Below are 27,051 nucleotides of genomic sequence, written 5' to 3'. Positions count from 1 at the left end.
ACGAGATTACAGATCGGACTAGCAGAAAGTAAATTGCAAGATGGACTCAGAAGACAACATTTAAAATGGCGCTGGCCTTTCCCAGGAAGGAGACTTTTTAAAACAGCTGCAAGACAGTAAGAGACACACAATTAGGGGTTATGTTTAATGTGGAATGTGTTGGAATACATTGCTATAATAGCTTATTTCAAAAATAGCTTTGTAGGGGGAGAGTTTACTACCGCTTTAAGTCTATTGAAAACCAAATGTTTATTTTCTTTAGCTTTAGAAACATTGAGAATAGAAAGAAAAAAACCTGTTAGTTTTTTTTTTCTTTTATCCTATTAAGGAGAGCGTTCTTTACTTCCTGTCCTGTAGAACCCAGGGGAAGCAAGAGGAAATGTTTCTTAAATGTGGGAATTCCACCTACAGTATGTTTTTTCAACAACCAAAAATTCATGATTTTCCCTCACTTTTAGCCCTGGGAGAATGGCAACCAACACAAAAACAGACAAATCTTTCTAGTGTCAACACAAAAAGCATTTACATTTCAAAAGAGGTTCTAACCCTTCCTATGGAAAGAATGTATTCAGATATCCTTGTGGAATCAGAACATCTAGTAAGGAGCTCATATAACCATTTGTGTGATTTGATTTGTTAATAAAGGATGGGTTTATCATATGTTTAAGGTACCTTAATGTGTTTCCTATGAGATGTATTAATTTGTAATTCAAATCTATAAAGAAAAGCGCACGCAACCTCGGGCAATAACGCTTTAATAAAGGACAACAACACAGTACATTGGAATTGCACTCACACTTTTCCTTTAAGACAATCGCTTTACAGCATTCCAACAGGAGCTACTCGCTCCTCCCGTCCCTCCAGATGCTCCGTAAAACTTGTGGCTCCGGGTTTGGCTGAGGCTCTACCGAGGCGCCATAGATTACGTTGGTATAGTGCGCAGGCGCACTAGAACCGGCATCCGGTGACCAGGCAACACAGGGAGTGAAGGAGAGCGGGGATACAGCGGCGGCAGCCGCGAATGAGGAGACCGCAGAGTCACCATCTGGAGGGACGGGAGGAGCGAGTAGCTCCTGTTGGAATGCTGTAAAGCGATTGTCTTAAAGGAAAAGTGTGAGTGCAATTCCAATGTACTGTGTTGTTGTCCTTTATTAAAGCGTTATTGCCCGAGGTTGCGTGCGCTTTTCTTTACAGATTTGAATTGTTTTGATCCGCCCCCCCCCCCCCCCCCCCAGTGGAGTGAGAGAGGAGCAGCAGCAACCAGGACATTTCAGCTATAAAACATACAAACAAAGGAGGTGAACACATGGACAGCGCCATGGGCTGGTGAAGTACTCCTCTTTGTACTTGTTGTATATCAGCATGTGCAGGATCTGTCCTTTTTGATTGTTATTAATTTGTATAAGGACAAGGCACATGGGAATATTGTTTTATTATAATTTGGTTTCTTATGACTTGGCTTGCCATCATCTGCCATTTAAGGCAAAATGTGGCACCAAAATAACAGGCTGAAGTTTTCTTGTATGGGACTATTGGACAAAAAGTCAAACTTTTGTTTTAAAATATCACTCCTCACTCCTCCACCTGCCTAAATACATGCAGTGAAATTCTCCCAAAACTACCACATATACATACATGCATGTTATTGAAACCTTGTTTTATTTATTTACAAATTTACAAAAATGTAATATATTTGCAGCTTACCAGTCCTAAAATATGAACTCCAGGAGTTCAGCCACTTTCTAAAATATTCTGGATCACTATGGGTTAGTTCCAATGATGTGCATGCCACCTCGTGGATTTATCCCTTTAATTTACATTTTTACTGTGTATCGGGAGAATTTGCTATTCATTATACTTCTCTGATGCTGGCCATTCAAGTCTCAGCTACTGTAGCTGCTCTGCACGCTCCTCCCCTCCTCCTGCCCAATCATACAGCCACACATTCACTTCTACAGGCGGTGGAAGAGGGTCCCCCCACTCCCACCACCACCTTTACTGGGCTCTCCCATCAAATCGAGGAGCCCGGTAATGATGCGACCACTTTGGTTACAATCCTTAGGAAGAGTGGAAGTAATAGAAGTTCCTGTCCCTGTTCTGTGATGTCAGAAGCAACAAGGATTTTGTCTGGTTTCAGTTTGTTTTTTGACTGGCTTGTACAGCATCTGATCAAACCAAGCTCAGTTTGATCAGTTGCTTTAGAGGTCAGAGGAGAGAACTGGGATCTAATAGACCTCCGATCTCTCAATAAAGAGGACCTGTCACAGCCCATGCTACCAGAAGAGATCTTGCTCATCCCTTCTGATAGCAATAAATGAATAAAAAAAGGTACAGTGTTAAAAAAATATATATATATTTAAATAAAATCAATAATAAAATAAAACATTTTAAAGTGCCCTGACCCCCTGTGCTTATGCGCAAATATGATCACCCATGTAGGTCCTGCACGCATATGTTAATGGTAATCACACCACACGTGATGTATCGCCACGAATATCAGAATGAAAGCAATAATTCTAGCACAAGACCTCCTGTATAACTTCACACTGGTAATCTGTAAAGCAGGGATATGCAAACTGTGGCCCTCCAGATGTTGCAGAACTACAAGTCCCATGAGGCATAGCAAGAATCTGACAGCCACAAGCATGACACCCAGATGCAGAGGCATGATGGGACTTGTAGTTTTGAAAAAGCTGGAGGGCCACAGTTTGCATATCCCTGCTGTAAAGGCTTTTAAAGTGTTGCCTATGGAGATCTTTTAGGTACCATAGTCTGGTGCTGATCCATGGGCATACGCATTTTTAAAGCATGACAAGTCAGGTATCTTTACTCCAAATAAGATTACATCATAAAAATATAGTGCGACGTTTCAGAGCCGCACAGGACCCCTTTGTCAGGCATGTGACACATGTCACATGCCTGACGAAGGGGTCCTGTGCGGCTCCGAAACGTTGCACAATATTTTTCTGATGTGATCTTATTTGGAATAAAGTTTTTGGACTGCTTTTGCAAGATCCTTGGTGTGCTGGCGAATATGTATATACTTGTAACCAATCCAGTTGCCAGCTGGTGATCGCTTCAGCACCCAGTACACACGAGCTTACAAACCAGGAAGGTGTGCGATAGGAATATGAACTATAAGGTATCTTTACTCAGCGTGACATCATCTTTTATATTTTACAAAAAAAAAAAAAAAAATGTGTATTATATCATGTTTGTGTTCACTAAAATTCATTAAAATGTATTACAACCCAAAAATGTGTACCTGAAATACAGCTGCGTAAATACTATGTGACATAAAAAATTGCAACACCCACCATTTCACTCTCTAGTGCCTCTGCAAAAAAAAATAAAAATGAATATATATATATATATATATATACAGCATATATATATATATATATATATATATATATATATATATATATATATATATATATATTATAATGTTTGGGGGGTTCTAAGCTAATTTTTCAGCAAACAAAGATGATTTTTATATGTACGAGAAAAGTGTCAGAATTGGCCTGGATGTAAAGTGGTTAAGTTAGAGTTTGAGAACCTTACAAAGTACATTCTTTTAGTTCATCACTTTAGGTCTTGGCCAGTTAAATAAGTTAGTATGTTACAGGATTTTGAAGTGGAAATATTCCCTAGCTTTCACTGCAAAGAAGGGTCTTTCTGACAAGTGATGCTATTTGGAGAAAGATGAAAAAGAATCCCTGATGGTGTGGAGGAATGCAAGATTGGCAGTCTTCAAGCTGAGGAAAAGAATAATGACATAGGTTATATCTGGAATTTGTTTCCCTTAAATGGTTCTTCTTTTTTGTTTTATACTGGTTTGAGTTACTCGATCCCCACCTCTCCTCCCCTCCCTTGCCACTGCCCAGTACATTGGCCAATACGTCAAATATCAATAAGAAGGACGGGTAATGAATGGAAGAATTGAGCACTTCCTCCTTAGCCTTGAAAAGCCCCCATCTCCCTTCTACACCATCCTCCCTACCTCAGCCTCATTCACAGAGACTGACTTCAAACTGACATAGAGCTGAAATATTGTGTCATAACTCTGCATGCTAAAAACCTGTGCACTGTACCATTTCAATTAAGCTCAGCAAAGATTCTTTATTGTCTTGCCAGGCCGTATACAGTTCATCCTCAGTTGGGAACTTATCGCATCCCAGCTCCAGGGTAAGTTCAAAACAATTTGTGTGGAGATAGCTGAAGTCTGACATTCCTGGAAGACAATATGAATATATGAAGCCAGTACTGACATATCACATACTACATGAAATATGCTAAGAGAAAAAAAAGCTGACCATTTGTTTACTTAAATTAGAGTTTTAAAAAAGGTGGTCACGCATAGAACTATTGTCAAGAGAGGGACATTTACAGTAATGTAAAACTGAAGGCAAAGATTTTTTTTCCATTTTGGATAGAGTATAGGAGGGTTAAAACCCCTTCTCATCTGGGTCCCGTTGGAGAGTTTTGCTCATTCTGTCCCAGAGCCACAACAGGATGTGAGAAAAACCGCTTCAAAGTGAGGTAAAACCCTGGTTGTTACCAGGGTAACCAGAACTAGAATTCCTGTTCTGGTGACCACGCAAGATTTGGAATTTTCTTTCACTTTTAGGTGTACTTTTAATAAACAGAGAAAAGCCGTGATCCTCAGGATCAGGACTGATCTCTGGTGTGTACCGGTTTAGGTAGCTGAGATGAGGAGCAGAGAACGTTCTTCTCTTCTCATCACAGTACATGACCGTTCTGTCACAAACGGCCAGTTTAGAAAAGTGAGATCTGAAGATCTCACAGCCGTTACTCTGAAATATCTCCATTTCAGATTCTCCAGCTCAGAGGTGGAGAATCAGGGGAGAAGCTGTGTGATTAGAGGAAGAAGACTTCTTTCTTCCTATATATCAGCACCAGTGGGTTCAAAATTAATAATAAAAAATATATATATATGTATATATTGTATGAATGTGTGTTTGTGGGTGTATGTATGTGTGTGTATATATATATATATATATATATATACACTGTATGTACTGGTGTATATATATATATATATATATATATATATATATATATGTATATACTGTATGTACTGGTGTGTATATATATATATATATATATATATATATATACTGTATGTACTGTGTGTACTGTATGTATGTATATAATATATATGTGTGTGGGTATATGTGTGTGTGTATATATATATGTGTGTGTGTGTGTGTGTGTGTGTGTGTGTGTGTGTGTGTGTGTGTGTATATATATATATATATATATATATATATATATATATATATATATATATATATACTGTATGTATATCTACTGTGCATGTGTGTGTGTATAGATATGTTTTCATGTGTCAGAACATGTCATTACGAGTTCTTTTAAACTTTAGTTTCACTTTTTAAACTTAGGGGCGGCTGTAATCTCACAATATCTCGTGAGATTACAGGCAGTCCACCCATTTATACACGGATCTCGGCAGTTCTCAGAGAAAAAAATTCTCCTCTGATCACCCTGTGAGAAGTGAAGTTCTCCGACATCTAAACTGGGTGCCAGAGGAGATATTTTTTCTCTGAGAACTGCCGAGAAGTGAACTGAGAGAAAACTTCTCAGTTTACTAAACGTACACCTTAGTGATAATGGTCACCAGGACAAACAGAGAGGGTGAATCTCCCTAACAGGGAGAGCAAAAAAAAACTGACTGGTGTTTTAATCACTCTCCTCTCTATCCAAAACTAAAAAGAAAGATTTATACTTTGAGATGCTACTTGGGATGATTGGGGTCATCACTGTGTCTTTATGGTGAGAACAGTCAGCAAACACTGACAGATGAGAAACCTGTATTAGAATAAACAGTATTAAGTAAGGTGTTAAAAAGTAAGCACCATAAGGTACAGCAATGTTCCTTTCAGGGCCACAAACATTATGAAGTGGCCCCATGGGATTTCGAGCCCGGGCACCCCTTGTTAACCACTTGCCGACCGCCACACGACTATTTACTGCGGCGGTCAGCCCCTCACAGGCAAAGCAACGTAGGATTACGTCGCTAGCCTATGAGGCTCTAGGGAGCGAGCGCGCGCCGCTGGAGGCGCGCTCCCGCTTGGTCACAGACCCCCCCCCCCGCGCGCGTGCCCGGTGGACCCGATGTCCGCCGGGCACTCGCGATCGTCCGTTACACCGGGAGAAAGGCAGGCGGCTAATGTAAACAAAGCCGCCTGTCATTCTTCCCTGTGTAAGAATGGAGATCATACGGTTCTGCTATGTAGAACCGTTGATCTCTGTTCTTACACAACAAGCCACATCCAATCACAGTTAGAATCACGCCCCTAGGGACACACTTAATCCCTCCCTCTCAAAAAAAAGTTAACCCCTTCACTGCCAGTGTCATTTTCACAGTAACAGTGCATATGTATAGCACTGATTACTGTAGTAATGTCACTGGTAACCCCAAAAGTGTCAAAAATGTCAGTCAAGGGTCCGATCTGTCTGCCGCAATGTCGCAGTCCCGCAAAAAAAAAAAAAATCGCAGATTGCCGCCATTACTGAAAAAAGCAACAAAAATGACAAAACTCTTTCCCTTAGTTAGTAAACGCAATAACTTTTGCGCAAACCAATCAAAATACGCTTTTTGCGATTTTTTTTAACAAACATATGTAGCATAAAACAAATTGGCCTAAAATGTTAAAAAATTTTGATTTTTACATTTTTTTTGGGAATTTCATATAAAAAAATGTGAAAAATATTGTTATTTTTGCAAAATTGACACTATTTTTTGTTTATAGCGCATGATCAAAAAATCGCACAGGTGATCAAATACCACCAAAAGAAAGCTCTGTTTGTGGGAAAAAAAGGACGTCAAATTCGCTTAGGTAAAGCATCGCACGAACGCGCAATTGTCCGTTAAAGTCACGCAGTGCTGAATCGCAAAATAGGCCCTGGTCAGGAAGGGGGTAAAATCTTCCGGGGCTTAAGTGGTTAACATTTAAGCACATACAGTATGGATTTTTGTGAAGAAAACAGACCTACCTCCACTGAAGCTGTACCACTCAGCACCATTAATGATGCCCCCTTTTCTTACAAAATTTCCACCACATCTTTCTGTTGCTTGGTCTGACATTTTGGGATGTGAAGCAACATACGTCTTCGCAAGCATCGTAAATACCTGAATATGAAGAAACATTGGATTGAAATCAAATTACAACATATACTTTCATTCAGGTACTATCCAATCCTCTCAATAGAAAGTCAAACCCTCCATGTCTAAACAAAACTAAAGATATTTTGATTTGGAATTGGTGAACAGAGCACTTCAACATGGGAAAACAGTGACTCAAAATGAGCTTTGTTTAATGCAAATTGTCTCTCTGTATACAGGCCTGCACTCGGTGGCCACATTATTTAAAGCGGAGTTCCACCCAAATGTGGAACTTCCACTCATTTGCTTCCCCCTTCCCGGTGCCATGTTTGGCACTTTTCAGGGGGCAGGGGGGAACAGGTTTTTGACAGGTACACTTTCCCAATTCCAGGAAACGGCGCAGCGACGAAGTTAGGTTGTGACAGCTAGCCGGAGATAGAAGATCGGGGGTTCAAGGGGAGTGGGGGCCAGTGGATCTGTAACATGTTACACCTATATTTAGGGTGTAACATGTTACAGATCCACTGGCCCCCACTCCCCTTGAACCCCCGATCCTCTCCATCCCGCTAGCTGTCACAATCTGTAAAAAACGCGGCCGCGTAAAAGGTGAACTTATCCTTTAAGTCCAACAGCTTGGTAATGCAAATATTTATGCAATACTTTTATGTGGCTGCAACTTCATACATGAAAATTTGCAGAAATGGTCAAGTGGTTCAGTTGTAGTTTGACCAAATGTGAAATTTTATATTGTGCAGGGATATGAAGATAATGGGAACAGAGTTTAGCCTACACTAAATGAATGCTTTGGGATAAGGAGGCACAAGGTATTTGCTGTATAAACACATACACCAGGAACTATTTGATGCTATCAAGTCAGCATAGACCAAAATCCCTAAGGAACATTTCCAATACTTTCCTGAATGAATACTGACATTCATTTAGTTTCTATGTAATACTGAATAAATGCACCTTAAAAACTAGCCACAGTGTTAAAGCATTGTAACTACCTAATGCTCTCTCATAAAACAATTTACTAATGCAAGCAGAATTTTACCATTTGACACAAAACCTAAAGGAACCTTGTCAAAAGACAAACATTTAGGCTACCTTTGAGGAATTTTTTACTCATTTGTAAATTCCATATCTTGGAGTACAGTACAGGACACAGGCTGAAAATTCATACACCATGGGTTATAGGTGTGTACCTTCAGGGTTTTGGGCACTGGCAACGTTTTCGAGGATACACCCTCTGAGTGCCTCCCCTATAACCCTACCCCACTCTGTGAATCCACAAGCAAAGCAAGCAAAGGAAAAATCAAGGACCAGCTGGCTGGTTGACTGCTGCATATACTCTCCATAGGAAAACTTGCTTCAATGTGCCCATTTAATTGCAGTCTGAGTAGTTTTTTTAAAAGTTTTTAATAAAATTATCCAGAAGTTATCACACCATTGGGGTTCTGTGGTGCGTTTTGTTTTTTTTTATGTATGCACCTGAGGCATTTGTGAAGGAAGAGTACAGGAAGTGGTGGCTAACACCCTAAGTACTGTACCTGACATGAGCCTTGTTTGCCTAATATGTTCCCAGACAGGCATATGGGTCTGGTAAGTGCCACCCTGGATTGTGGTGGTGAGAGCACTTTTTGATGTACCCTCATCAAGCACCTGGGAAGAAATACTTGGTGGAGGGACATTTCAGACAACACTCCATTGGACTTTGTATTTCTTTGGACAATTGTTTAATTTTTCCTAATTGAAGTAGATCAATCGTGGAAGAAAAGAAGGGCTTTGAGCATAAGACAACCTTGTCACTGTGAAATATGAGCAAATGCCAGTTCAGAACACACATCTGGCAGACATGATAGCGACCAAAAAGGCTACTTTGAACCTATCAGGGATATACCCCTAAAAGATCTCTCATGCAAAGGGTGGTTTCTGCAAGGCAGAAAAAAAACAAGTTGAGATCCTGAGAAAGCACAAGGTGCTGCAAGGGGGGGCCTAAAACACCTAAAGAATGTGAAGCCAGAGGCATTTGAAAAGGAATGGATAAAGTTGAGACATGAGGCTTTAGAAAACTTAAGGCAAATTTCTGATCAAGACCTGACCGTAGGAAGTGCAGGATGCGAGGTACAGAGCCATCTCTGGGACTGCAGTGCCTGTGTTCACACCAGACAAAAAAAGCTTTCCAGGTGCAATAATATACACTGATCAGCCATAACATTATGACCAATGACCAAAATTTGCAGAGACGTTGACTTCACTAGACCTCCGAAGGTAATGTGGTTTGTGGCACCAAGCTACCAGTAGTCCAAGTCCTGTAAGTTGCAAGGTGGGGTCTCCATGGAAATGTTCTTTAAGCACATTTTGTAGGTGCTGGATTAGATTAAGATCTGGATAATTTGGAGGCCAAATCAACACCTCAAACTCGTTGTTGTGTTCCTCAAACCATTCTTGAATTCATTGGATCAGGCCACTTCCTTCTTATGCTCCTATGGTCGTTTTCTGATGCTCACATGCCATCACATTCAAGAACAACATGTTTGATTGCTTCTTTATATATCCCACCCACTTTCAGATGCCATTTTAAAGAGATAATCAATGTTATTACCTCTACCTGTCAATGGTCAATATGTTATGGCTGCTCAGTGTATCTTCTTTGAGGCTTTTTCTGCTTTTAGCAAAATGTTAATCACAGATACAGAAACACTTCCATAATTTTTATTTTTTTTTTTCATTAGTTTGTATTGAAAGAATTTTCACAATACAGCAAGGAAATACAAACCAGTATAAAACAGTAGATAACAAATACGTTTGCAATTGCATTCAGGGTGTCGCTCGAACAGTCCAGACCCAACAGTGGTGCAGGCAATGAGATAAAACATCATTAATACCATTGATAACAGCAGTGCGTAGGAGCGGGACATGAAAATCTTATCTTATCGGGGTGTTGCTCTTTTTGGGAGGGGGGGAGGGGAGAAAGTAGAAGAGGGAAAAAGGAGAGGGAAGATGGAGAAAATGGAGAGGGGGGAAGGGGAGAAGTAGAGAATCAGGAAGGAGAGCGAGAAGGAGGGAGGAGGTGGAAGAGGAAGAGGGGGGGAAGGAGGAGGAGAGGGGAAAGAGATGGGGATAGCGGCCAAGCCACAGGGGAGGGGAGAGTGGAGGGGGGGGGACGGAGGGAAGGGGGGGGGGAGGGGGGATATAGTGAGGAAGGGGAGGAGGGGAGAAGAGAGGAGGAGGGGGGGAGAAGGGGGGGGGAATCAGGGCGAGGGAGGGAGGATATGAGGGATTGGGAGGGTTATAAGGGAGTAAGGAGCAAGGAAAGAAGAGAGAAGAGGGAGACAGCTAGGAGGGGTATGTGTCCACCCTGAGGGGAGTTTAGGATATTAACATATTCAGTAAAACAACAGCACTACTCGAGTCAGAGCACCTATGGTCAAATCTGGAAGAGAACAAGAATGCAATATAACATGTGGGGAGGGGAGAACAAGGGGGGGGGGGGAGGTCAGCTCATAGGAAGTTGTAAATACTCATTACAGCGTAGGTACTCTAAGAATTGAACCGTTACATAAGTACAATATGGATCTCAGTTAACAGATAACCAGGAATGCCAAAGGGACCATTGTGTATCAAATTCCTGTCCTCTGCCCGCCTTGCGGGCAAACACCCCCTCATAAGCCTGATTGGTCTTTACCAGTTCCAGTACCGCAGACACCTTGGGCGTCTCATCTGCCCTCCACTGTCGGGCTATGGTGCCCCTAGCAGCCAAGAGGATATGTGTAACCACGCTCCAACAGTCTTTGGGGAAGCGGTCAATACTCAAGTTTAGGATTGCCAGTGCTGGAGAGGGGCGGGTGAGCACTCCCGTGACGGCCGAGATAACTGTAAACAATTTGTTCCAGAAACTAGTTAGATTTTTACACGACCAAAATACATGTTTGATGTTGGCTGTCTCTCCGCACCCCCTCCAGCACAAAGGCGAGTATTCCGGAACGAACTTAGAGAGGCGATAGGGGGTAAGGTACCATCTCAAGTTTATTTTTTGGGAGAGCTCCCAATGGTTGGCACAGGAGGAGGCAGACCTGATGGATCGGAGGGCAGTACGCCATTGGTCATCCGTAAATTTTTCCTCCAAGTCTGCCTCCCACTTCTCCAAGGGGGGAGTCTTGCAAAAGTCCAATTTTTGCTGAAAGCAGTTATAAAACAAGGAGGTCCCCTTAGCAGAGCGCGAGGTCCCTATGAGATACAACCAGCCAGAGGAGGGCAGATATATATGCGGAGACGACAGTGTGCGGAGCAGGTGTGCAACTCTAATATATAAATAGTATTCATGGCCAGGAAGCCCAAACTCACGTTGCAGTTGGGGGAAAGGTTTGAGGGAGTCTTTGAGCAACAGGTCATCTACGGTTGACATACCCCGTCCCGTCCAGCTTCCAAGAGAGACGTGTGGTATCACTAGTTCTAATACCTTGAGCGGAACGGGGACTCTCACCATCGATGAGGGCCTAAATGGAAGTGAGGCAAATTTCCTCCACGCCAGGAGGGAGGCCTGGATTGCCAACGGCAGGCCGCGTAAAGGGAAAGGTCTCCACCTGTCCGCCAGAAGCACCGATCGCAGGGACAAGGGGGTACAGAATTCCGCCTCCATTGTGCTCCAGGCGGTCCCGTGTTTCGAGGACACCCAGGACCGCAGCTGGGCCAACTGGGAGGCCAACAGATAATCGGCAATGTCCACCATACCCATTCCCCCCGCGGACCAGTGCCTGACCAACAGATTGTGGGTGCTCCTCGGTCGTTTGTCCTTCCACACCAATCCCTTCAAAGCGGCCTGAAGCTGCACAACATATTTACGCGGAATGGGTATAATTAGTGATCTGAAAATATAAAGAATTTGGGGTAAGAGGATCATTTTGAACGAGGCAAGGCGGCCCGACCAGGTCAGTTCATTTTTAGAAATTCGGTGACTTTCAGCAGATATCTTAGCAATCAAGGGTGGTAGGTTAGCAGTAGCCAACTGGGATACCCTAGGGGTCAGGTTGATACCTAAATACGGAATGCTATGCGTTTTCCATGTATAGGGGTATAGTTCACGCAGTTTAGAACACAAGTTTGGGGGGGCGAACATTGGTAAAATCAGGGACTTAGAGAAATTGACCTTGTAGTAAGATACAAGGCTAAAGCGTTGGAGGATCTCGTGCGTGGCCCTCAGGGATCGAACAGGGTCCGTCAAGAAGATGATAACGTCATCTGCAAAGAGATTGACCACGTGATGGCGTGAACCTATTTGAAATCCTCTGACGGCCCCTGAGGACCTCACAGCTTCTGCAAGTGGCTCTATGAGCAGGTTAAAAATCGATGGGGATAGTGGGCAGCCCTGCCTCGTGCCGTTCGAAATGGGAAAGGGTTGGGAAAGCATATTGGAGGTGTACACCCTGGCGGAGGGATTGGAATACAACGCCATTATTGCCGATATAATAGGGCCTCCGAAACCAAACCTCCGCAGCACCTGCTCCATGTAGACCCAATGGACCCGGTCAAATGCCTTCTCCGCATCCAAAGATAGCAGCAGAGAAGGCACCCGACCAGACCCAGCCCCGTCAATCACACCAATCACTCTCCTTGTTGCATCCGAGGTCTGCCGGCCCCTCACAAAGCCAGCTTGGTCCTCTTGTATCAAGGCAGGCAGAATGGGGTGCAATCGTAGCGCTAGCACCTTGGCATACAGCTTAACATCCGTATTCAATAAAGATATAGGCCTAAAATTGGGAGGAGATGTGGGGTCTTTCCCAGGCTTAGGCAGTGTCACTACATACGCTTGTAGCATCTCAACAGGCATGGAGGCAGAGGAGACAGCCGACCCGAACACTGAGGCCAGGTGTGGGCTTAAGACATCAGCAAATTGTTTGTAGTAGAGGTTTGGTAGGCCGTCAGGGCCCGGAGACTTCCCACTGGGCAATGTACGGATGGCTTTAACTAGTTCCTGAGGGGATATGGGGGCGTTAAGGTCCCGCAGCTGGGCAGCAGTGAGCTGTGGAAGGTTTATGGAGGACAAGAATTCAGAAATGGATTGGTCGGTGGGTTGAGGAGTGGAGGGATCTTCTTTAAGGTTGTAAAGAGAGCTATAATATTTAGCAAAGGATTCGGCAATGGCCTGAGGGTTCATAATTTTGGAGTTAGTAACAGGGTCTAATAAGTATGCAATTTTGTTTTTGATCCGCCTCGCCTTAAGTTTCTGAGCTAGTAATTTGCCTGCCTTATTGCCATTGGAGTAATAGGAAGACCTCAGAGCCCTGAAAAGCTTGTCCTGTTGTTCCACTAGGAGTAGCCTAAGATCTGATCTCAGACGTGTGAGCTGAGAAGCCAACGCCTGTGATGGGGAAGATTTGTTCAGGGGTTCTAACCTCTTAATTTCCTTAAGCAGTTGGTCGAGCTGCTGGCTCCTCTGCCTCTTAAGTCTAGCACATAGCTGAATAAGGATTCCCCGGATAAAGGCTTTATGCGCGCACCAGACTACCGTGGGGTCCGATACGGAACCTGCATTGGTCGAAAAGTAGTCCCGCAAGCACTGTGCAATGTAGGGAGCATGTTGAGAGGATTCCAGGACTTGACTGTTCGCTCTCCACAAAAAAGCAGGACCAGGGGATCCTGACTCAGATAGCTCCACAGAGACCGATTCGTGGTCAGACCACGTAATGGTATGTATGTCCGAGGCTTGCACAAGTTGCAGTAACCGCTTGTCCACCAGTATCATGTCTATGCGGGAGTAGGAGTTATGTCGTTGGGAGTGGAAGGAGTAGTCCCGCTCTCCCGGGTGGAAGCACCTCCAGGTGTCATACATATCCACTGAGTGGAGCAGGGGCTGCAAAGCAGGTGGAGAGCGGCGGGGAGAGGAGGTGGTGTCTATTTGAGGGTCAGAGGTGATATTAAAATCTCCACACACCACAGGGAAGCCCCTCCCATGCTTAGTCATTAGGTGGAATATTTTCCTCCAGAATTTAATCTGGTGTTTGTTAGGGGAATAAGCATTTATCACCGTGAATGGTGTGTTGTTGATTTCACAAATCACTATCAAGTAGCGACCATTCGGATCAGTGATAGTGTCCACCAAGGAAAAAGCTACCGAGTCCCTGATGGCGATAAGGACACCCTTGCATTTCCGAGAGGCCGGGGCTTGAAAGACATGCGGGAATTGTCTGTGCTCTATTGCCGGTGCAGACGTAGCCTGTAGATGTGTCTCTTGGATGCATAAGACATCACTATGAAGCTTCAATGCCTCTTTCCACATAGATGCCCGTTTGGCCGGGTGGTTGAGCCCTCTAACATTAAAAGTGGTAAACTTAACAGGCATGTGTATGGTTTAAAGGACTGATAAAGGTACCTGTGTCACGATGCACCTCCAGGGAGCTTTTCCGAAGGCAACCATGGGGCATAGAAGGCAGGTGTCCAGTGGCACATGAAGGATCAAGGCGGTGAGCCCAGGTCCTGGGCATCCAGAGGGTGAGCTGACCAAGGAAGGTATCAGGAAAGGTTAAGGAAACAAAAACACAGGTAAGAAACAAAAACACAGTCAATAAAAAGGAGAGCATAAGCTCGAGAGCAGTCGTGCTGCACATCTTGGTGGAGGGGTTGAAAGCACCAGTGGTCTGAGTAGGCAGACGCTCGGAGAGAATTAGTGCGGGTTGCTAATGGGTGTCGAGCTCGAGGGAGCTTTTTTACCCTTTTTTCCGTAGGAAACTGTTTGCCAGTCCGCTTGAACAGGGGAAACCTGGGTAGAGGGTGCAGAGTGGGCTGAGTCCTGATTTGGGAGGATGCCCCATGTACGTAGAAGATCCAGGCCTTCCTGCAATGATGTAACAACAAATGACTTGTTATTATAGGTTACAGTAAGCTTGACCGGGAACCCCCATTTGTATGTGATGGCGTGGTTTCTAAGCGCTTTGGTAAGAGGTTGGAGGTTTCTTCTCTTTTGTAAAGTGTGCTGAGACAGATCAGCGAAGAGCTGGATCCGGGCATACTTCTCTGGTATGGGAGACATCTTCCTGAACTCCGCCATTAACCGGTCCTTTACATGAAAGAAATGCACTCTCATGATTACGTCCCTTGGGATGTCAGCCGAGAGGTGAGACGGCTTAGGGAGGCGATGGATTCGATCGATCACCAGCTCCGTGGAGGGGATAGATGGGAGGACCGCATGTATCAGGTCACGGGCGTATTGCTCTAGATCACCCATTTGGACCGATTCAGGCACCCCCCGAATTTTGACGTTGTTACGTCGCGAGCGGTCCTCCATGTCTGCTATTTTGCTCTTAAGTCTATCCAGTTCCTCCTCATGGGTGTAATGGGCATCGATGAGTTCATTATGGGAGGCCGCAAACTCCCCCATCTTAGATTCCACCTTGTCCATCCGTCCCCCCAGGGCCTTAACTTCTCCCTTAAAGGATCCCACACATTCCATGAGGTCCGCGTGCATAGATGCACGGAAGGACATCATTATGTCCTTCAGTCTGGCCTCTGAGACCGGGCGATCGCTGACAGGGAACGTGTCAAAGTTAGTGATGAGTTCCCTAGTGGAGTTCAGGGACGAGGATTCTCCCGGGCTTACCTCCGCAGATGCTGTGCCTTCAGAGATCCTGGGCCTGCTCTTCGCGGGGCTCCTGGACAGCGGGGTCGATGCGGAAGGAGAGCGGGGATGTCCAGCCTTTTGGAGAGCTGGAGGTGAAGAGTCGTGCTGCGAGCCGGGCGTCCCGTTGGAAGAGGCCGGGGAGTTACTGCCGGCGCCATCTTGTCCCCTATGCTTGTCCTGGACCATGAAGAAATGCTGCAATTGCCTCGGTTGGCCTCCGTCTTTCTTTTTCCTCGCCATGGCAGCAAAGGCAGGAGGTAATGCGGGTTCACCGGAGGTAAGTGGCGGCTTGGAATACTGAGTCAGGGTGCCGATGATGATGGATGTTCTCTCCGGGCTGTCGGAGCTGCGGGCTCAAGCGTCCATGCGGCTACGCGGCGACCACGCCCCCCCACACTTCCATAATTTTAAAGAGATGTATGGGATTCTTTTTTTCCCACATTCATACTTACCTAGATGGAGGCAGAATTTTGAACTCTATTTTGTACTCCTTTGAAGCAACCAATTTAACCCACAGGTCTCTGGTCAAGAGGGAGGCAAACTGTAACAGATATCCACCCTATACTTAGCAGAAAGGTTACCCCTTCATTGTTAGGAGGGCTTTGGGGAAGGGTTGGTGGCCTTTTGTTCGCCAAGCCTTATGCTGAAAAGAAGGGCTGATTTTAAGGACCGAAGAAGCAATGAGCTTTTCAATGTTAAAGTGCAAAAAGTCCAGGCTATGCCAATCAAGGGGGGTATACCCCAAAAGGGGTTTTCATGGACTGGGTTCCACCCTGACCTGTATTGCACCCTGCAGCTAACTCAACATTATGCAAGCTGCTTCCTATGGTGGCGCACTGAGAAGAGGAGGAGCCTGGAGCGCCAGCAGGGAACTTGAGAATAGAAGGTTTGGGGTCGCTCTGTGCAACACTATTGAACAGAACAGATAAGTATAACATGTTTAGTATTTTAATTTATAAAATTAAGCTTTACAATCACTATAAACCCAAAAACAAACATTTCTTATATTGCAGCTTACCAATTCTTAGAAGTGGCGGCAGCTTTCGTTTTTTTTTCACTATTGATCCTGCCACTAAGTCAGTTGTTTTTCAACATAACAAGCTGTCCTGCAGAAGTAAGGGTAGAGGGTTGAGGCAAACCCAATTACCACTGACAGGGGTGCTTACAATGATTAGCTTTTTTTAATGTGTGTAATAACTGTAGCAATATTTCCAGGCCTGGGGCCTGAGGTGGGTCTGCCATTGTTACCGGTAACATTCCCAGTCCATTTGAGCTGTAACTCCAGGTGTGAGAACTGAGACAATGACAATTCCAGCATCTTTGGTTTGTGTGTTTTATTATGTTTTGGGGATGGGAGAAGGGAATGAGTGGGATACTCCTCTGGCTCAACTAGGTACAATTTCGGAAATCTTCTAGAGAAAAATGCCTGTCAGCGCTTACGTGATGCCAGTCGACGCTAGCCAACGCTTTCTGACACTTGGATATACTGTAACACTGAAAACTGTGCTGGAACCTCGACCTTAATCCAGAAGATCCAGGACTGTAGAACACTTGACTCCTGACAATGCTTTGCTCTTTGTAAATTCCTGTGCTGCTGCAACTCTAAACCGGTACACTACACACTGTACAATGACTCTTCAGGGCCCAAACTGCAGGTACCCTCTCTGTACTTCAGGGTCCTCAACCTAGGCACCCACTTTACAACTAGCTGACTCCTGGATCCCAGAACCTTCTCCAGAGTGGTCCCCTCTGACACTAGGCAGACCCCCAGGGGCAATCCACAGTACTCATTGTAGGCTTTCCTGGGACTGGACCCCTCTCTCTCTCCGCTGGTTGTAAGCAGGCCGGATCCCCTTCAGCTCAACTCAGCACCCTCTGGATTCCCAGGCAGCACCTTGAGACATCTACTTTCTCTGACAGGAGGAGCGACAGCCGTACTCTCCCTCCTGGGACTCTGCTTCCCGCCAAAGACACTAAGTCATGCACTCCCCTCAAACGTATATATCCATTTCCAGAATCCTCTGTGGCAGAATCTGCCTTCTAGGGTAGCTACAAGCCTGAATGTGTCCCTGGTTGGGTTTCCTCCACTGCCCTATGAGAAGCCGCTCACAGAGCCAGTGGGGAAACTCTCCTCTCAGCAGACACACCTGAGAGCCATGACACCCTGACCAAAAATAAATCATGGCCTTGCTGTTAGGCAAACAAGGCCCACTATGCATTTACCTAGCACCTACCTGTAGGGTGCTACATAATTTTATCTGAAAAGGAAAAAAACATGCTGCTGTAACAGCTTATAAAGCTGGAGTTTGGCATCAATTAGATAATGTATCTAAATTTGCTAGTACATCTAACGACCCCCCCGCCCCTGGACTAATAATGCTGCTGTCTGCTGTGCCCTTGTGCTCCTTCATCCAGAGTGAGAGCACTACAATGCAGGAGGTGAAAACAGAGGGGAGCCTAAAAGCCTAAAAAAGAACACGAATGATTAGTAAGCTGCAGTATATTACATTTTTGGTTTTGGGTTTACTGCAGCTTTAATACTTTAAGCTAAGGATTATTTTCTCCATAAAGGAGAAGGGGGCCATCACGTTCAAACATTACCACAAAACTGAGGACTCAATGAGGAATGGAGTAGGCTTATTTTGGAGGCACCCAGGGGTGTGGTCTTTGAAGCTGTGCCAGTGCCCTGAAGAATGAATATTCTGCCTGTGTCCTGTACAATTAAGATAATACTAATTCTCTGGCTGGTATGCTGGTCTTATAGATTCTAATTCCAAAACACTGCCCTAGAACAAGCATGTAGATAGGAATCTGGCTTTCTGCATGCTCATTCCCGGGTAGTAACTTAGGAGGTACAGAAACCAGAACATCAGTATAACAGCCAGGCAACTAGCTTTTTGTGAAAACTATAAGGGAGCTTATGTATCTTTCAGAAACACTTCTATTAGGTTGTATACTCTACACAGACATACATCACAAGTATCTATTATCATGACTTTACCACTGGTCTGTGATACTATTCTATTAAACTCTATATAGACACAGTAAACTACATTAACCATCAATGACCAAAGCATATGATCGCACTACTATTTTTTTTACATTCTATACATATGCAGCACCACTGGGCATGATTATAAAAACATTTTATTACACTATATACAACATATATAGTAACATAACCACCATCACGACCTGATCAATAGACATGATCATAATACATTTCTATTACACTAGATACAGGCCCAGTACACAACACCTCCATAGGAACCTGACCACTAGAAATAATTATAATACAAAAATGTTACACTTGTAGGTGAGTTGCCTACTGTATTGTATGTTTTAGTTCTTTCCGCCTTCCCTGATCATGTTTTTTTGGGGTCCAGTCTCCCTCCCATCTGATAGAAAAGAGAGGAGGTTCGGGTCATAGGTGAGCTAAAAAACAGGCATTAGAACAGGAACCTTGCTGAAGTTTGCTGGGACCTGTAGTCTACTATCGGTGCACTGACTCATCAGGATTCCTGGAAACACGGACACCTCTATCCCAGTTCTTCTAATCATAGATTTTACCCAAAAGGACTTCACTTTTGCAGGTAGGCTGGGGCAGCCACAACTAGAGATAGTAGAAAATGTTTCAGGTGCTTTCACCCTGGTCTGAAGTCATTTAAGGGTTGCTTGCTGAGTCTTAGGGCCCTTTCACACGGGCGCTCCGTATGTCCGCAAATCATCCTATTTTTTTGCGGATGATTAACGGACATAATGTAAGTCAATGGCATTGCTGATGTCAGCGGAATACTATCCGCTGACATCCGATTTTCTTCCTTTCAGTTCTGTTCTGTTTTTTGGAACGGAACAGAACCCTATTTTTCCTCCGTTCAAAAAACGGAAAGGAAGGAAAATCGGATGTCAGCGGTGTCATCCGCTGACATCTGCAATGCCCATAGACTTACATTATGTCCGCAAACGGATGGGATGATATGCGGACATACGGAGCGGATGACACGAATGTCATCCGCTCCGTGAAAAAAAAAAAAAAAAAGTCCCGCAGCGGAGAATAAAACCGGAGCGGCCGTGTGAAAGAGGCCTTAAAGTATTCCTAAAGAACCTGGGTCTGTTAAAGCACCATAGTGTATGTGCAACACTACTACAAAAGGTTCATGGGTAACCAAAAGGAAGAACAGCTATAGCAACCAGTCATTTGGAGTGGTACCTGGTAAGGTGACAGGTCCTCTGGTAGTGAGGGGTTCAGTGTTCTGACTCCCTCACTAGGTTCCAGTCACCAGGAGCAGAGTAGTGTTATGGAGATCTAAAGGCCTGATCACTAAGTACGAGAAGAGTTAAAGCGGTAGTATATTCTAAAAAAAAAAAAAAAAAACCCCTGCAAGACAAAGGCATAATGAGCTAGTATGCATCGCATACTAGCTCATTATGAAATACTTACCTTAAAACAAAGCCCCGACACGGACCCCCGGACACCGCTGTGGGAGCGGACATGATCCCTCGGCCTCTCTTCCGGGTTCGGCGGCTCCGGCGCTGTGAGTGGCCGGAGCCGAGATGACGCATGCGCGAGGGGTTTTAACTTTCCGGCAACTTCCCGGCAAGGAACTCTGAAGGTCCGCCGGACCTTCAGAGCGCATGCGCCACTAGCGTCAGCAGCTGCATGCAGTGCAAATATCTACTAAACCGTGCAGGTTTAGGAGATATTAATTGTACATACAGGTAAGCCTTATTATAGGCTTACCTGTAGGTAAAAGTCACAAAAATCGGTATACTACCACTTTAACTTAGGAAACGTATGAGACTTGCGCTGTGTGTCCGACGGGGTTTCATTCCGTTACTAGGAGTGAGATAACAGAGGTACGCTGGACTGGTAAAATGGGCAAGTGCTCTGCATGTCCCTCCGAATACAACACATACATCAGTTACAAGTGTGTAATTACTTGGGACAGAACATCTTGCTGCACACAAATGGCTCATCTAAGTCAGAAACTGCCTTAATGTTTGATTCTTCACATGACTGCAGTCTCTGCCTGGTTTCGGGCATTGGTGGGCATGCATTTGGTCGAGTTGTAACCCCACCTGCACAGGTGTAGTTAGATCCCGCCCACACATTATGTACAGACTCAGTACACAACACCTCTATCATGACCTGACCATTGGACATGAATATAACACTATTCTATTACACTATATACAGACCCAGTACACAACACCTCCATCATGACCTGACTTCTCAGAAAAACAAATAAGCGTACTTCTTTTGTGTGTAATTTAAACTTACCTTTTCATCGGGAGTAGGAGAAAACATCTTTTCCTCCAAAGGGTGTTTTGAAAAGTCATAAGGATAGCTGACTACCAAGTCCCCACCGTGGAGACTGCCAGACAAGACAAATGGGATGTTCCTCATCCATTTCATGACAGCTTTTGTCTCTGGTGCGACCTATATGGGTAAAAAACACATTCCACAAGAGTGAGCTTTTTTAAATAAGGTAAAGCATATTTAATCTAAGGAGCAAAAAACAACCGTACCGGTCCTTAGGTGCAGTGGCTGCATTTGTTTTCTATAAGCAGCGTTGTCACCCTAGGACAGGAAGTATGGTAGGATTACAGAGCAGCGCCCTCCCGTGTTGAAATGTGCAAAGCTGATAAGATTGGTGAGACAATACTGCCAAGTGTACAACAACTTATGAGCTCACTGGATTTCTGACACGATCAACAGCTTTTTTGGGCTTATATATGCTATATTTAACAGACCAAAAAGACAGCAAATACATGAAGTTCATTGTTAGGGTATACATACAGTATTGAATTTAAAACACATTATAAATCCTACCAGCTGTTTGCAATTCTTTTTGTCCTTCTGCTTTTTAGGTTTAGGTTTTACGTTATATTAGTCATTTTACAGCCATCTGAGAATCTGCCAAGTTGCAGAGAGATTGTTTTCACCAAACTGAAAATTTACTGCTAAATGGCCTGAAGTTAAGCTGGTCAGCAAAAAAAAAAAAAAAAGCAAAACATTAATAAAACATTAACAAGTTTATGGTTTCCTAGAAAAAGTAGGGCTAGAGGCTCCTAGGACCTGTCAGTGTCACAGCTATTTGGCATTTGCTCTTCTACAGGGAAAGCTTTATCCATGTATTTGTTGGCAGCATTATGGCTTAGTGGCTAGAACGTATGCCTAATCAGAACATAACGTAAGCAGTCAGGAAACTATTTACATTGAGTTTGCTGTGCTTGCACAGGTTCCCTCTCACTATCAAAAACATGCTGGTAGGTTAATTGGTCCCAGTATATGTATGTGAGAATGGGACCTTAGATTGTACGCTCCTTGAAGGCAAGGACTGATACAAATATACAATATGTGAAGAGCTCTGTAAATTGTTGGTGAAACATAAATACCTGTAATAAAAGATAAAAAAATCCACGCTGCAGTGCATGATTTCTATAAGGGGTCTACATTAGTTAGGAGAATATACAAAAAATAAATATACTCTGCCACCCTAATGATGTTAGCAGAAGGGAGGAGACCTGACCCTGATCACATGCCTGACGAAGGGGTCCTGTGCGGCTCCGAAATGTTGCACTATTTTTTGATGTGATCATATCTTGAATAAAGTTTTTTGGACTGCTTTTGCAAGATCCTTGGTGTGCTGGCGAATATGTATTTACCTGACCCTGGATCTGGTGTTAGACCAATCAGCAGCACAGAATGCTGATTTTTTTTTATTATTTATAAGCGGAATTACATAAAAGGCACCCCTGTAGTGGGCCCTCCCCCACCCAGTTTATTCCTCACTCCAGCAGGCTTCCTCCATGCTGTGCACCTGGCCCCACAGCCTCTTCTCTAAGGCACTCTAGCCAGTGGTCAAAGAGTGATGTCACCTAATATGGGTTTGAGACCCCACTGTGTGAAATAGCACATTGGACACCAAATGCTTTTTCACTGCACCTCTCCTCATAGGCTAGGCCAGGGGTGTCCAATCTGCGGCCCACGGCTATGAATGTGGCCCAAAACAAAATTGTAAACTTATTTAAAAAGTTAGTTGTTTTGAATTGTTATATCAAAATGCATCTACACTTAGCGAACACAAGAAAAATTTGACAGCGTCGCTTTACTGGACTTTTATAAGTTTTATCTTCCAACAGAAAAATAGCCCATTCCTATTTATTACACCTTATTCATGTCATCAGTTTTTGGAAGCACCTATATTTGTGAGCAACAGTTTTCAAGGATTAAGCACGTGAAGGGTAAAATTAGAACCAAAATATCTGATGATAATTCATTGGGAACTGCTCCTACATCCATTGATTCAGATATTAATGCGTTCGTTTATAAAAACAGTGTCAAATATCACACTAGTTTTATTTTTCCCTCCTTTACTTTTATGATATAAAAAAAAAAATAACAAAAAAAAAACCGAAGTGATATTACTGCTATAGGTACATTAGCTAGATCAGTGATCATTAACTTGTGATCTGCCCCAATTTTTCTGTTCATCAACTATCCTTATTGTTAGTGTATTTTATGTGTGGCCCAAGACAATTCCTCTTCTTCCAATGTGGCTCAGAAAGGTCCAAAGAATTGACACCTGGGCTAGACCTTTGGCCAATTTTTGTTACCAGGTCTTAAAGTATTGTCTCTGTATTAGACATTGGCACTTTTTATTTATTTTCTCCACGTGTTCATCACTGCACTTATTTTTGAGTCTTTTTTAACTCCAGTGCCCCAGTGTGGGTCATCAGGGCTACTCCGAAGCCTAGAGGGAGGATGTGTGACCCTTAGGTTCCTTCTTCCCCTGGCTTGGAGGGAGTCTCTAATCAAGAGAGTTCCTAGAATAGTACGTGGTGACCAGCTTTGGCTGATCAGGAGGGGAGGGGTCCACCAGGCTTTTTGGCTAGGTGGACCCCAGGGGGTTAGGGAAAGGTCCTTCCTCTTCAAGAGTGGACCATATGGTACGCCCTAATGCACTTTTTTTGGTTCACTGGTGTTTAGTTTTTGCAAATAGTAAAATGCAGGACCAACAGTCCTACATTGTACAAGAGGATAGCAAAGGCCTGCCGACTACCCAAGATGTCTCTGCTGCTGCTGCTTTAATCAGGGTGCCTGGATTTCAGCTTTAACAGCTCATTTATAACTAATATTTCAGTTTCAGTTCAGACCAGCAAAGTTTCTGCAGCTGCATTTCCAAGTCCACAAAGGTACCAGCAGCTATTATGATATGGTATCAGCCTCCCTGCTCAATTTTTAATTTATGCTTATCTCACAAAAATTGAGGCAAATTAATGAGACTTTGTTGTGGGAGGGGGAGCATGAAGTGGTAACGGTGAGAGAATTAGCTCTCTAGAGAAGTATGAAGCTACAGTGTAAATCGTCCCTTGTATATTACAGGACTTTTATGAAAAAAAATTATTTTTTTAGATAGATTTTATGCAAAGTTGATTTTCTCAACGTCAAGATAAAGCTAATTTTCTGATTTAAAAAAAACAACAGTACACAAAGTATATTCTATATATCCTTTGGGAAATAAGAGAAGCCAAGCAGACAATTTGTCAAAAATATTACAGCTGGCGCCTTTTTGGGCCTTTTTCTTGCCAATAGAAGAAAACATACCCTGGCGCTGTATAAATGCCTATTAACTTTTTCTGGGCTTGCTGGGCTCCTAAATGATGTGATCATTTAGCCACTATTCTTCTACAATAGCATTTCATGTTTTTCAGATTAATTTTGATCTTATCAAGTAAATATTTGAACTTTTAAAACCAGGTTACAATAATTTGCAACCTCTAATATTTTTTTAAACATAGGATTTTCATTTAAAACAGCTTTAACAACAGAAAAGGAATAGGGAACAGATGCAGCAGTTACTGATAATATTCAAAAACGAGTGTGTAGCTTACTATTTATACAAAAAAGGCTCAAATGGTTTACAAAGAGTGACATCTTGTGGAAGAACAATCACAATTAACTTACAGGCCAATGGTACCATCTTGTGGAAAATTGTTATACTGCACATTGTACTGTGCATGTGTTAAAAGCAGATTAGTTCTATTGAACTTAATTTTTAAAGCAGTCCAAAAAAAACATAAATAACCTTTAACTGCTTGTAATGAGTTGCTAAAAGTTTTCCATTTTAATATCATTTAGACAGAAATGACCAGCGCTATGGAATATATAATGAATATAAATTAATTGTAAGGTGTAAGCTGCCAACAACCAAACCCAGAAGGGTTAAAGGATTAAATGCGTACTGTGCGCATTTATTCCATTTTAATATGCCTACTAAAATGGACCTTGTTGGTGATTTCTCTTTATATTCACCCTAGATACCTTAAATGTATACTCAAAAGTTAAGTCCCTGACTTAATAGCAACGTCTAGTCTGTTCTATGCAAATAAGGCAGAGCTCTGGAGAATGTTTTATCCTGTTAAAGAAGACACGTGCAACCACTCAAGTCAAAAAGTAAAGCTCTGACCTTTTATACGGCAAATGTGTCTAAAGTTGGCCATACACTAAGATTCCAACAGATTCCTCCATTCAAACTATACAGCACAGATGAATGATTCTCCCTGCTGGACTACCTGGGCTACTGTATTCTGACAGAATACCCCAATAGTGGGCGCATCTGATTTTCCGCTCAGCTCATTTTTCAAATGATGGATATTAGGCAGGAGAGGGCCGATAGAGCAACTACTAAGCAAATGTCTGCCTGTTCATCAGATAAGAAAGGAGGATATTCGAACAGTGCATGCCCGGCTTTAAAAGTAGCCTAGTAGTAAACTTTTGTCTTAAATTCCTCTTGAAAAAAATAGCAGTGCACTTCCTGGTATGTGAATATACCTACAGCCTAATAGCTGTATATCTGCAGCATAAAAATGATCTAAAGCACTGCTGTTTATGGATGCTAAATTCCCGAGATTTGCAGTGAGATTTGGGGATGTCACTATTATGCTACTTACTATTCTTATTCTTGGCAAGGAAGCTGCACCAATGGACCTGCACTGCAAGGATCTCCCTGCTTTTGATAAAATGGTGCCCATAAGCCTCAATAGGAAAAGGCTTCTCGCCCTGTTAACTTAAATGCAACAACAATTACTCCCACGGGCTTTAGTGCAGCAAACACAATAAGGAATTACTAGGTAATACTAGTTAGTAGTAATAATTATTTCTTTTATTGGTAGATTGATAATATTAAAATACAATATCGAAACAAGGAAAAACGGAAGATGCTGTTTAAAATTTGAGCTCTGGTATCAGTAACCCCAATTGGTACAATCAGTAATGTCCTGAAACAACGCAGGTAACAGTAATATAAGGACATTCCTGCTTGTAAGACCCCAACGCGTGCGATTATACTAAAAAATCTTCATCAAGGTGATTAGGACATCTAGATTAGAAGCATATGTTGTTATAAAAAATACACAGTAACAATATGACAATGTATACTATTTTCCATATTGGTTATGCATTAGATGTCATACCTTACAGAGTGGGGAGACTGAACACCAACCAGAGCAAACTGAAACTGAAAAGACGCTTAGTGCGCATGCACGCGCCACTGACCCAGCGGCAACACGCATGGGCGTGATGTCATGGTGTTCCGTCTTGTGCATGGGCAATGCAAGGTATGCCAGGGGAAATCCTTTCGGAATGCCTCGAGGGGGAGGGGGAACCATGGAATGGGTGCAGTGACATTGGGGCAGATCCAGCAAGGAATTCACACAATCATGACCATCTGGATAACCTTACACTGCCCCTTTTGGTAGACCCTTAAGGAGTGGCTCCCTAAAGCAGGCAGATATAAAAAAGCTCATTTTCTACTATGGTTCCATCCTGGCAAGCACGGATCAGGCACCTGGGGCTTGGACATGCCTGTCTTTGAAAGCACTGGCAATGTTAGTGAGTATTTACATAGGAATCCTATTTTTATCTTAATTCAATCCTTTTTATATTTGAGGACCAGCCCTGTTAATTATCCCTACACTTATACCTGCATTTTTTATAAAAACATTTCTGCAATTATGACATATGTTATCCTTAGAGGTGCGTTGGATATAATTCCTATCTTCATGAGCAGCCTTTAGTCTTTACAACTCTAAATCTTTTACTGCTGTGCAAAATGTTTGCTATTAACTCCATTTTTCATCAGGTAGAGCTATTCTTGATTGAATTCATTGCTTATTCACCTACCTTCTTCTGTATGTTTATATAGTTGTCTTCCTATTGTATTCCTAACTGTGCACTTATTCACTTACCTTATGTCCATACAGTTGTCTTCCTACTGTT

General features: G+C 43.2%; 1 protein-coding gene across 1 annotated transcript in view; it reads right to left on the bottom strand.

Annotated features, from left to right (window-relative positions):
• CPZ (carboxypeptidase Z) overlaps positions 1-27,051 on the bottom strand; it is a 158,342-nt gene that overhangs the window by 41,351 nt on the left and 89,940 nt on the right. The window contains exons 7-9 of the mRNA XM_082248384.1: positions 21,049-21,207; positions 7,042-7,177; positions 4,095-4,234 (exon numbers count right to left, since the gene is read on the bottom strand). Coding sequence (XP_082104510.1) covers positions 4,095-4,234; positions 7,042-7,177; positions 21,049-21,207 — 435 coding nt within the window. The remainder of the gene's footprint in view (positions 1-4,094; positions 4,235-7,041; positions 7,178-21,048; positions 21,208-27,051) is intronic.

The sequence above is a fragment of the Pelophylax lessonae genome, assembly GCF_965119305.1.
Source record: "Pelophylax lessonae genome assembly, chromosome: 1".
In the NCBI taxonomy this organism is placed as follows: Eukaryota; Metazoa; Chordata; class Amphibia; order Anura; family Ranidae; genus Pelophylax; species Pelophylax lessonae.
The sequence above is the reverse complement of the archived record's forward strand: the minus strand, read 5'-3'. Positions and strand labels throughout refer to the sequence as shown.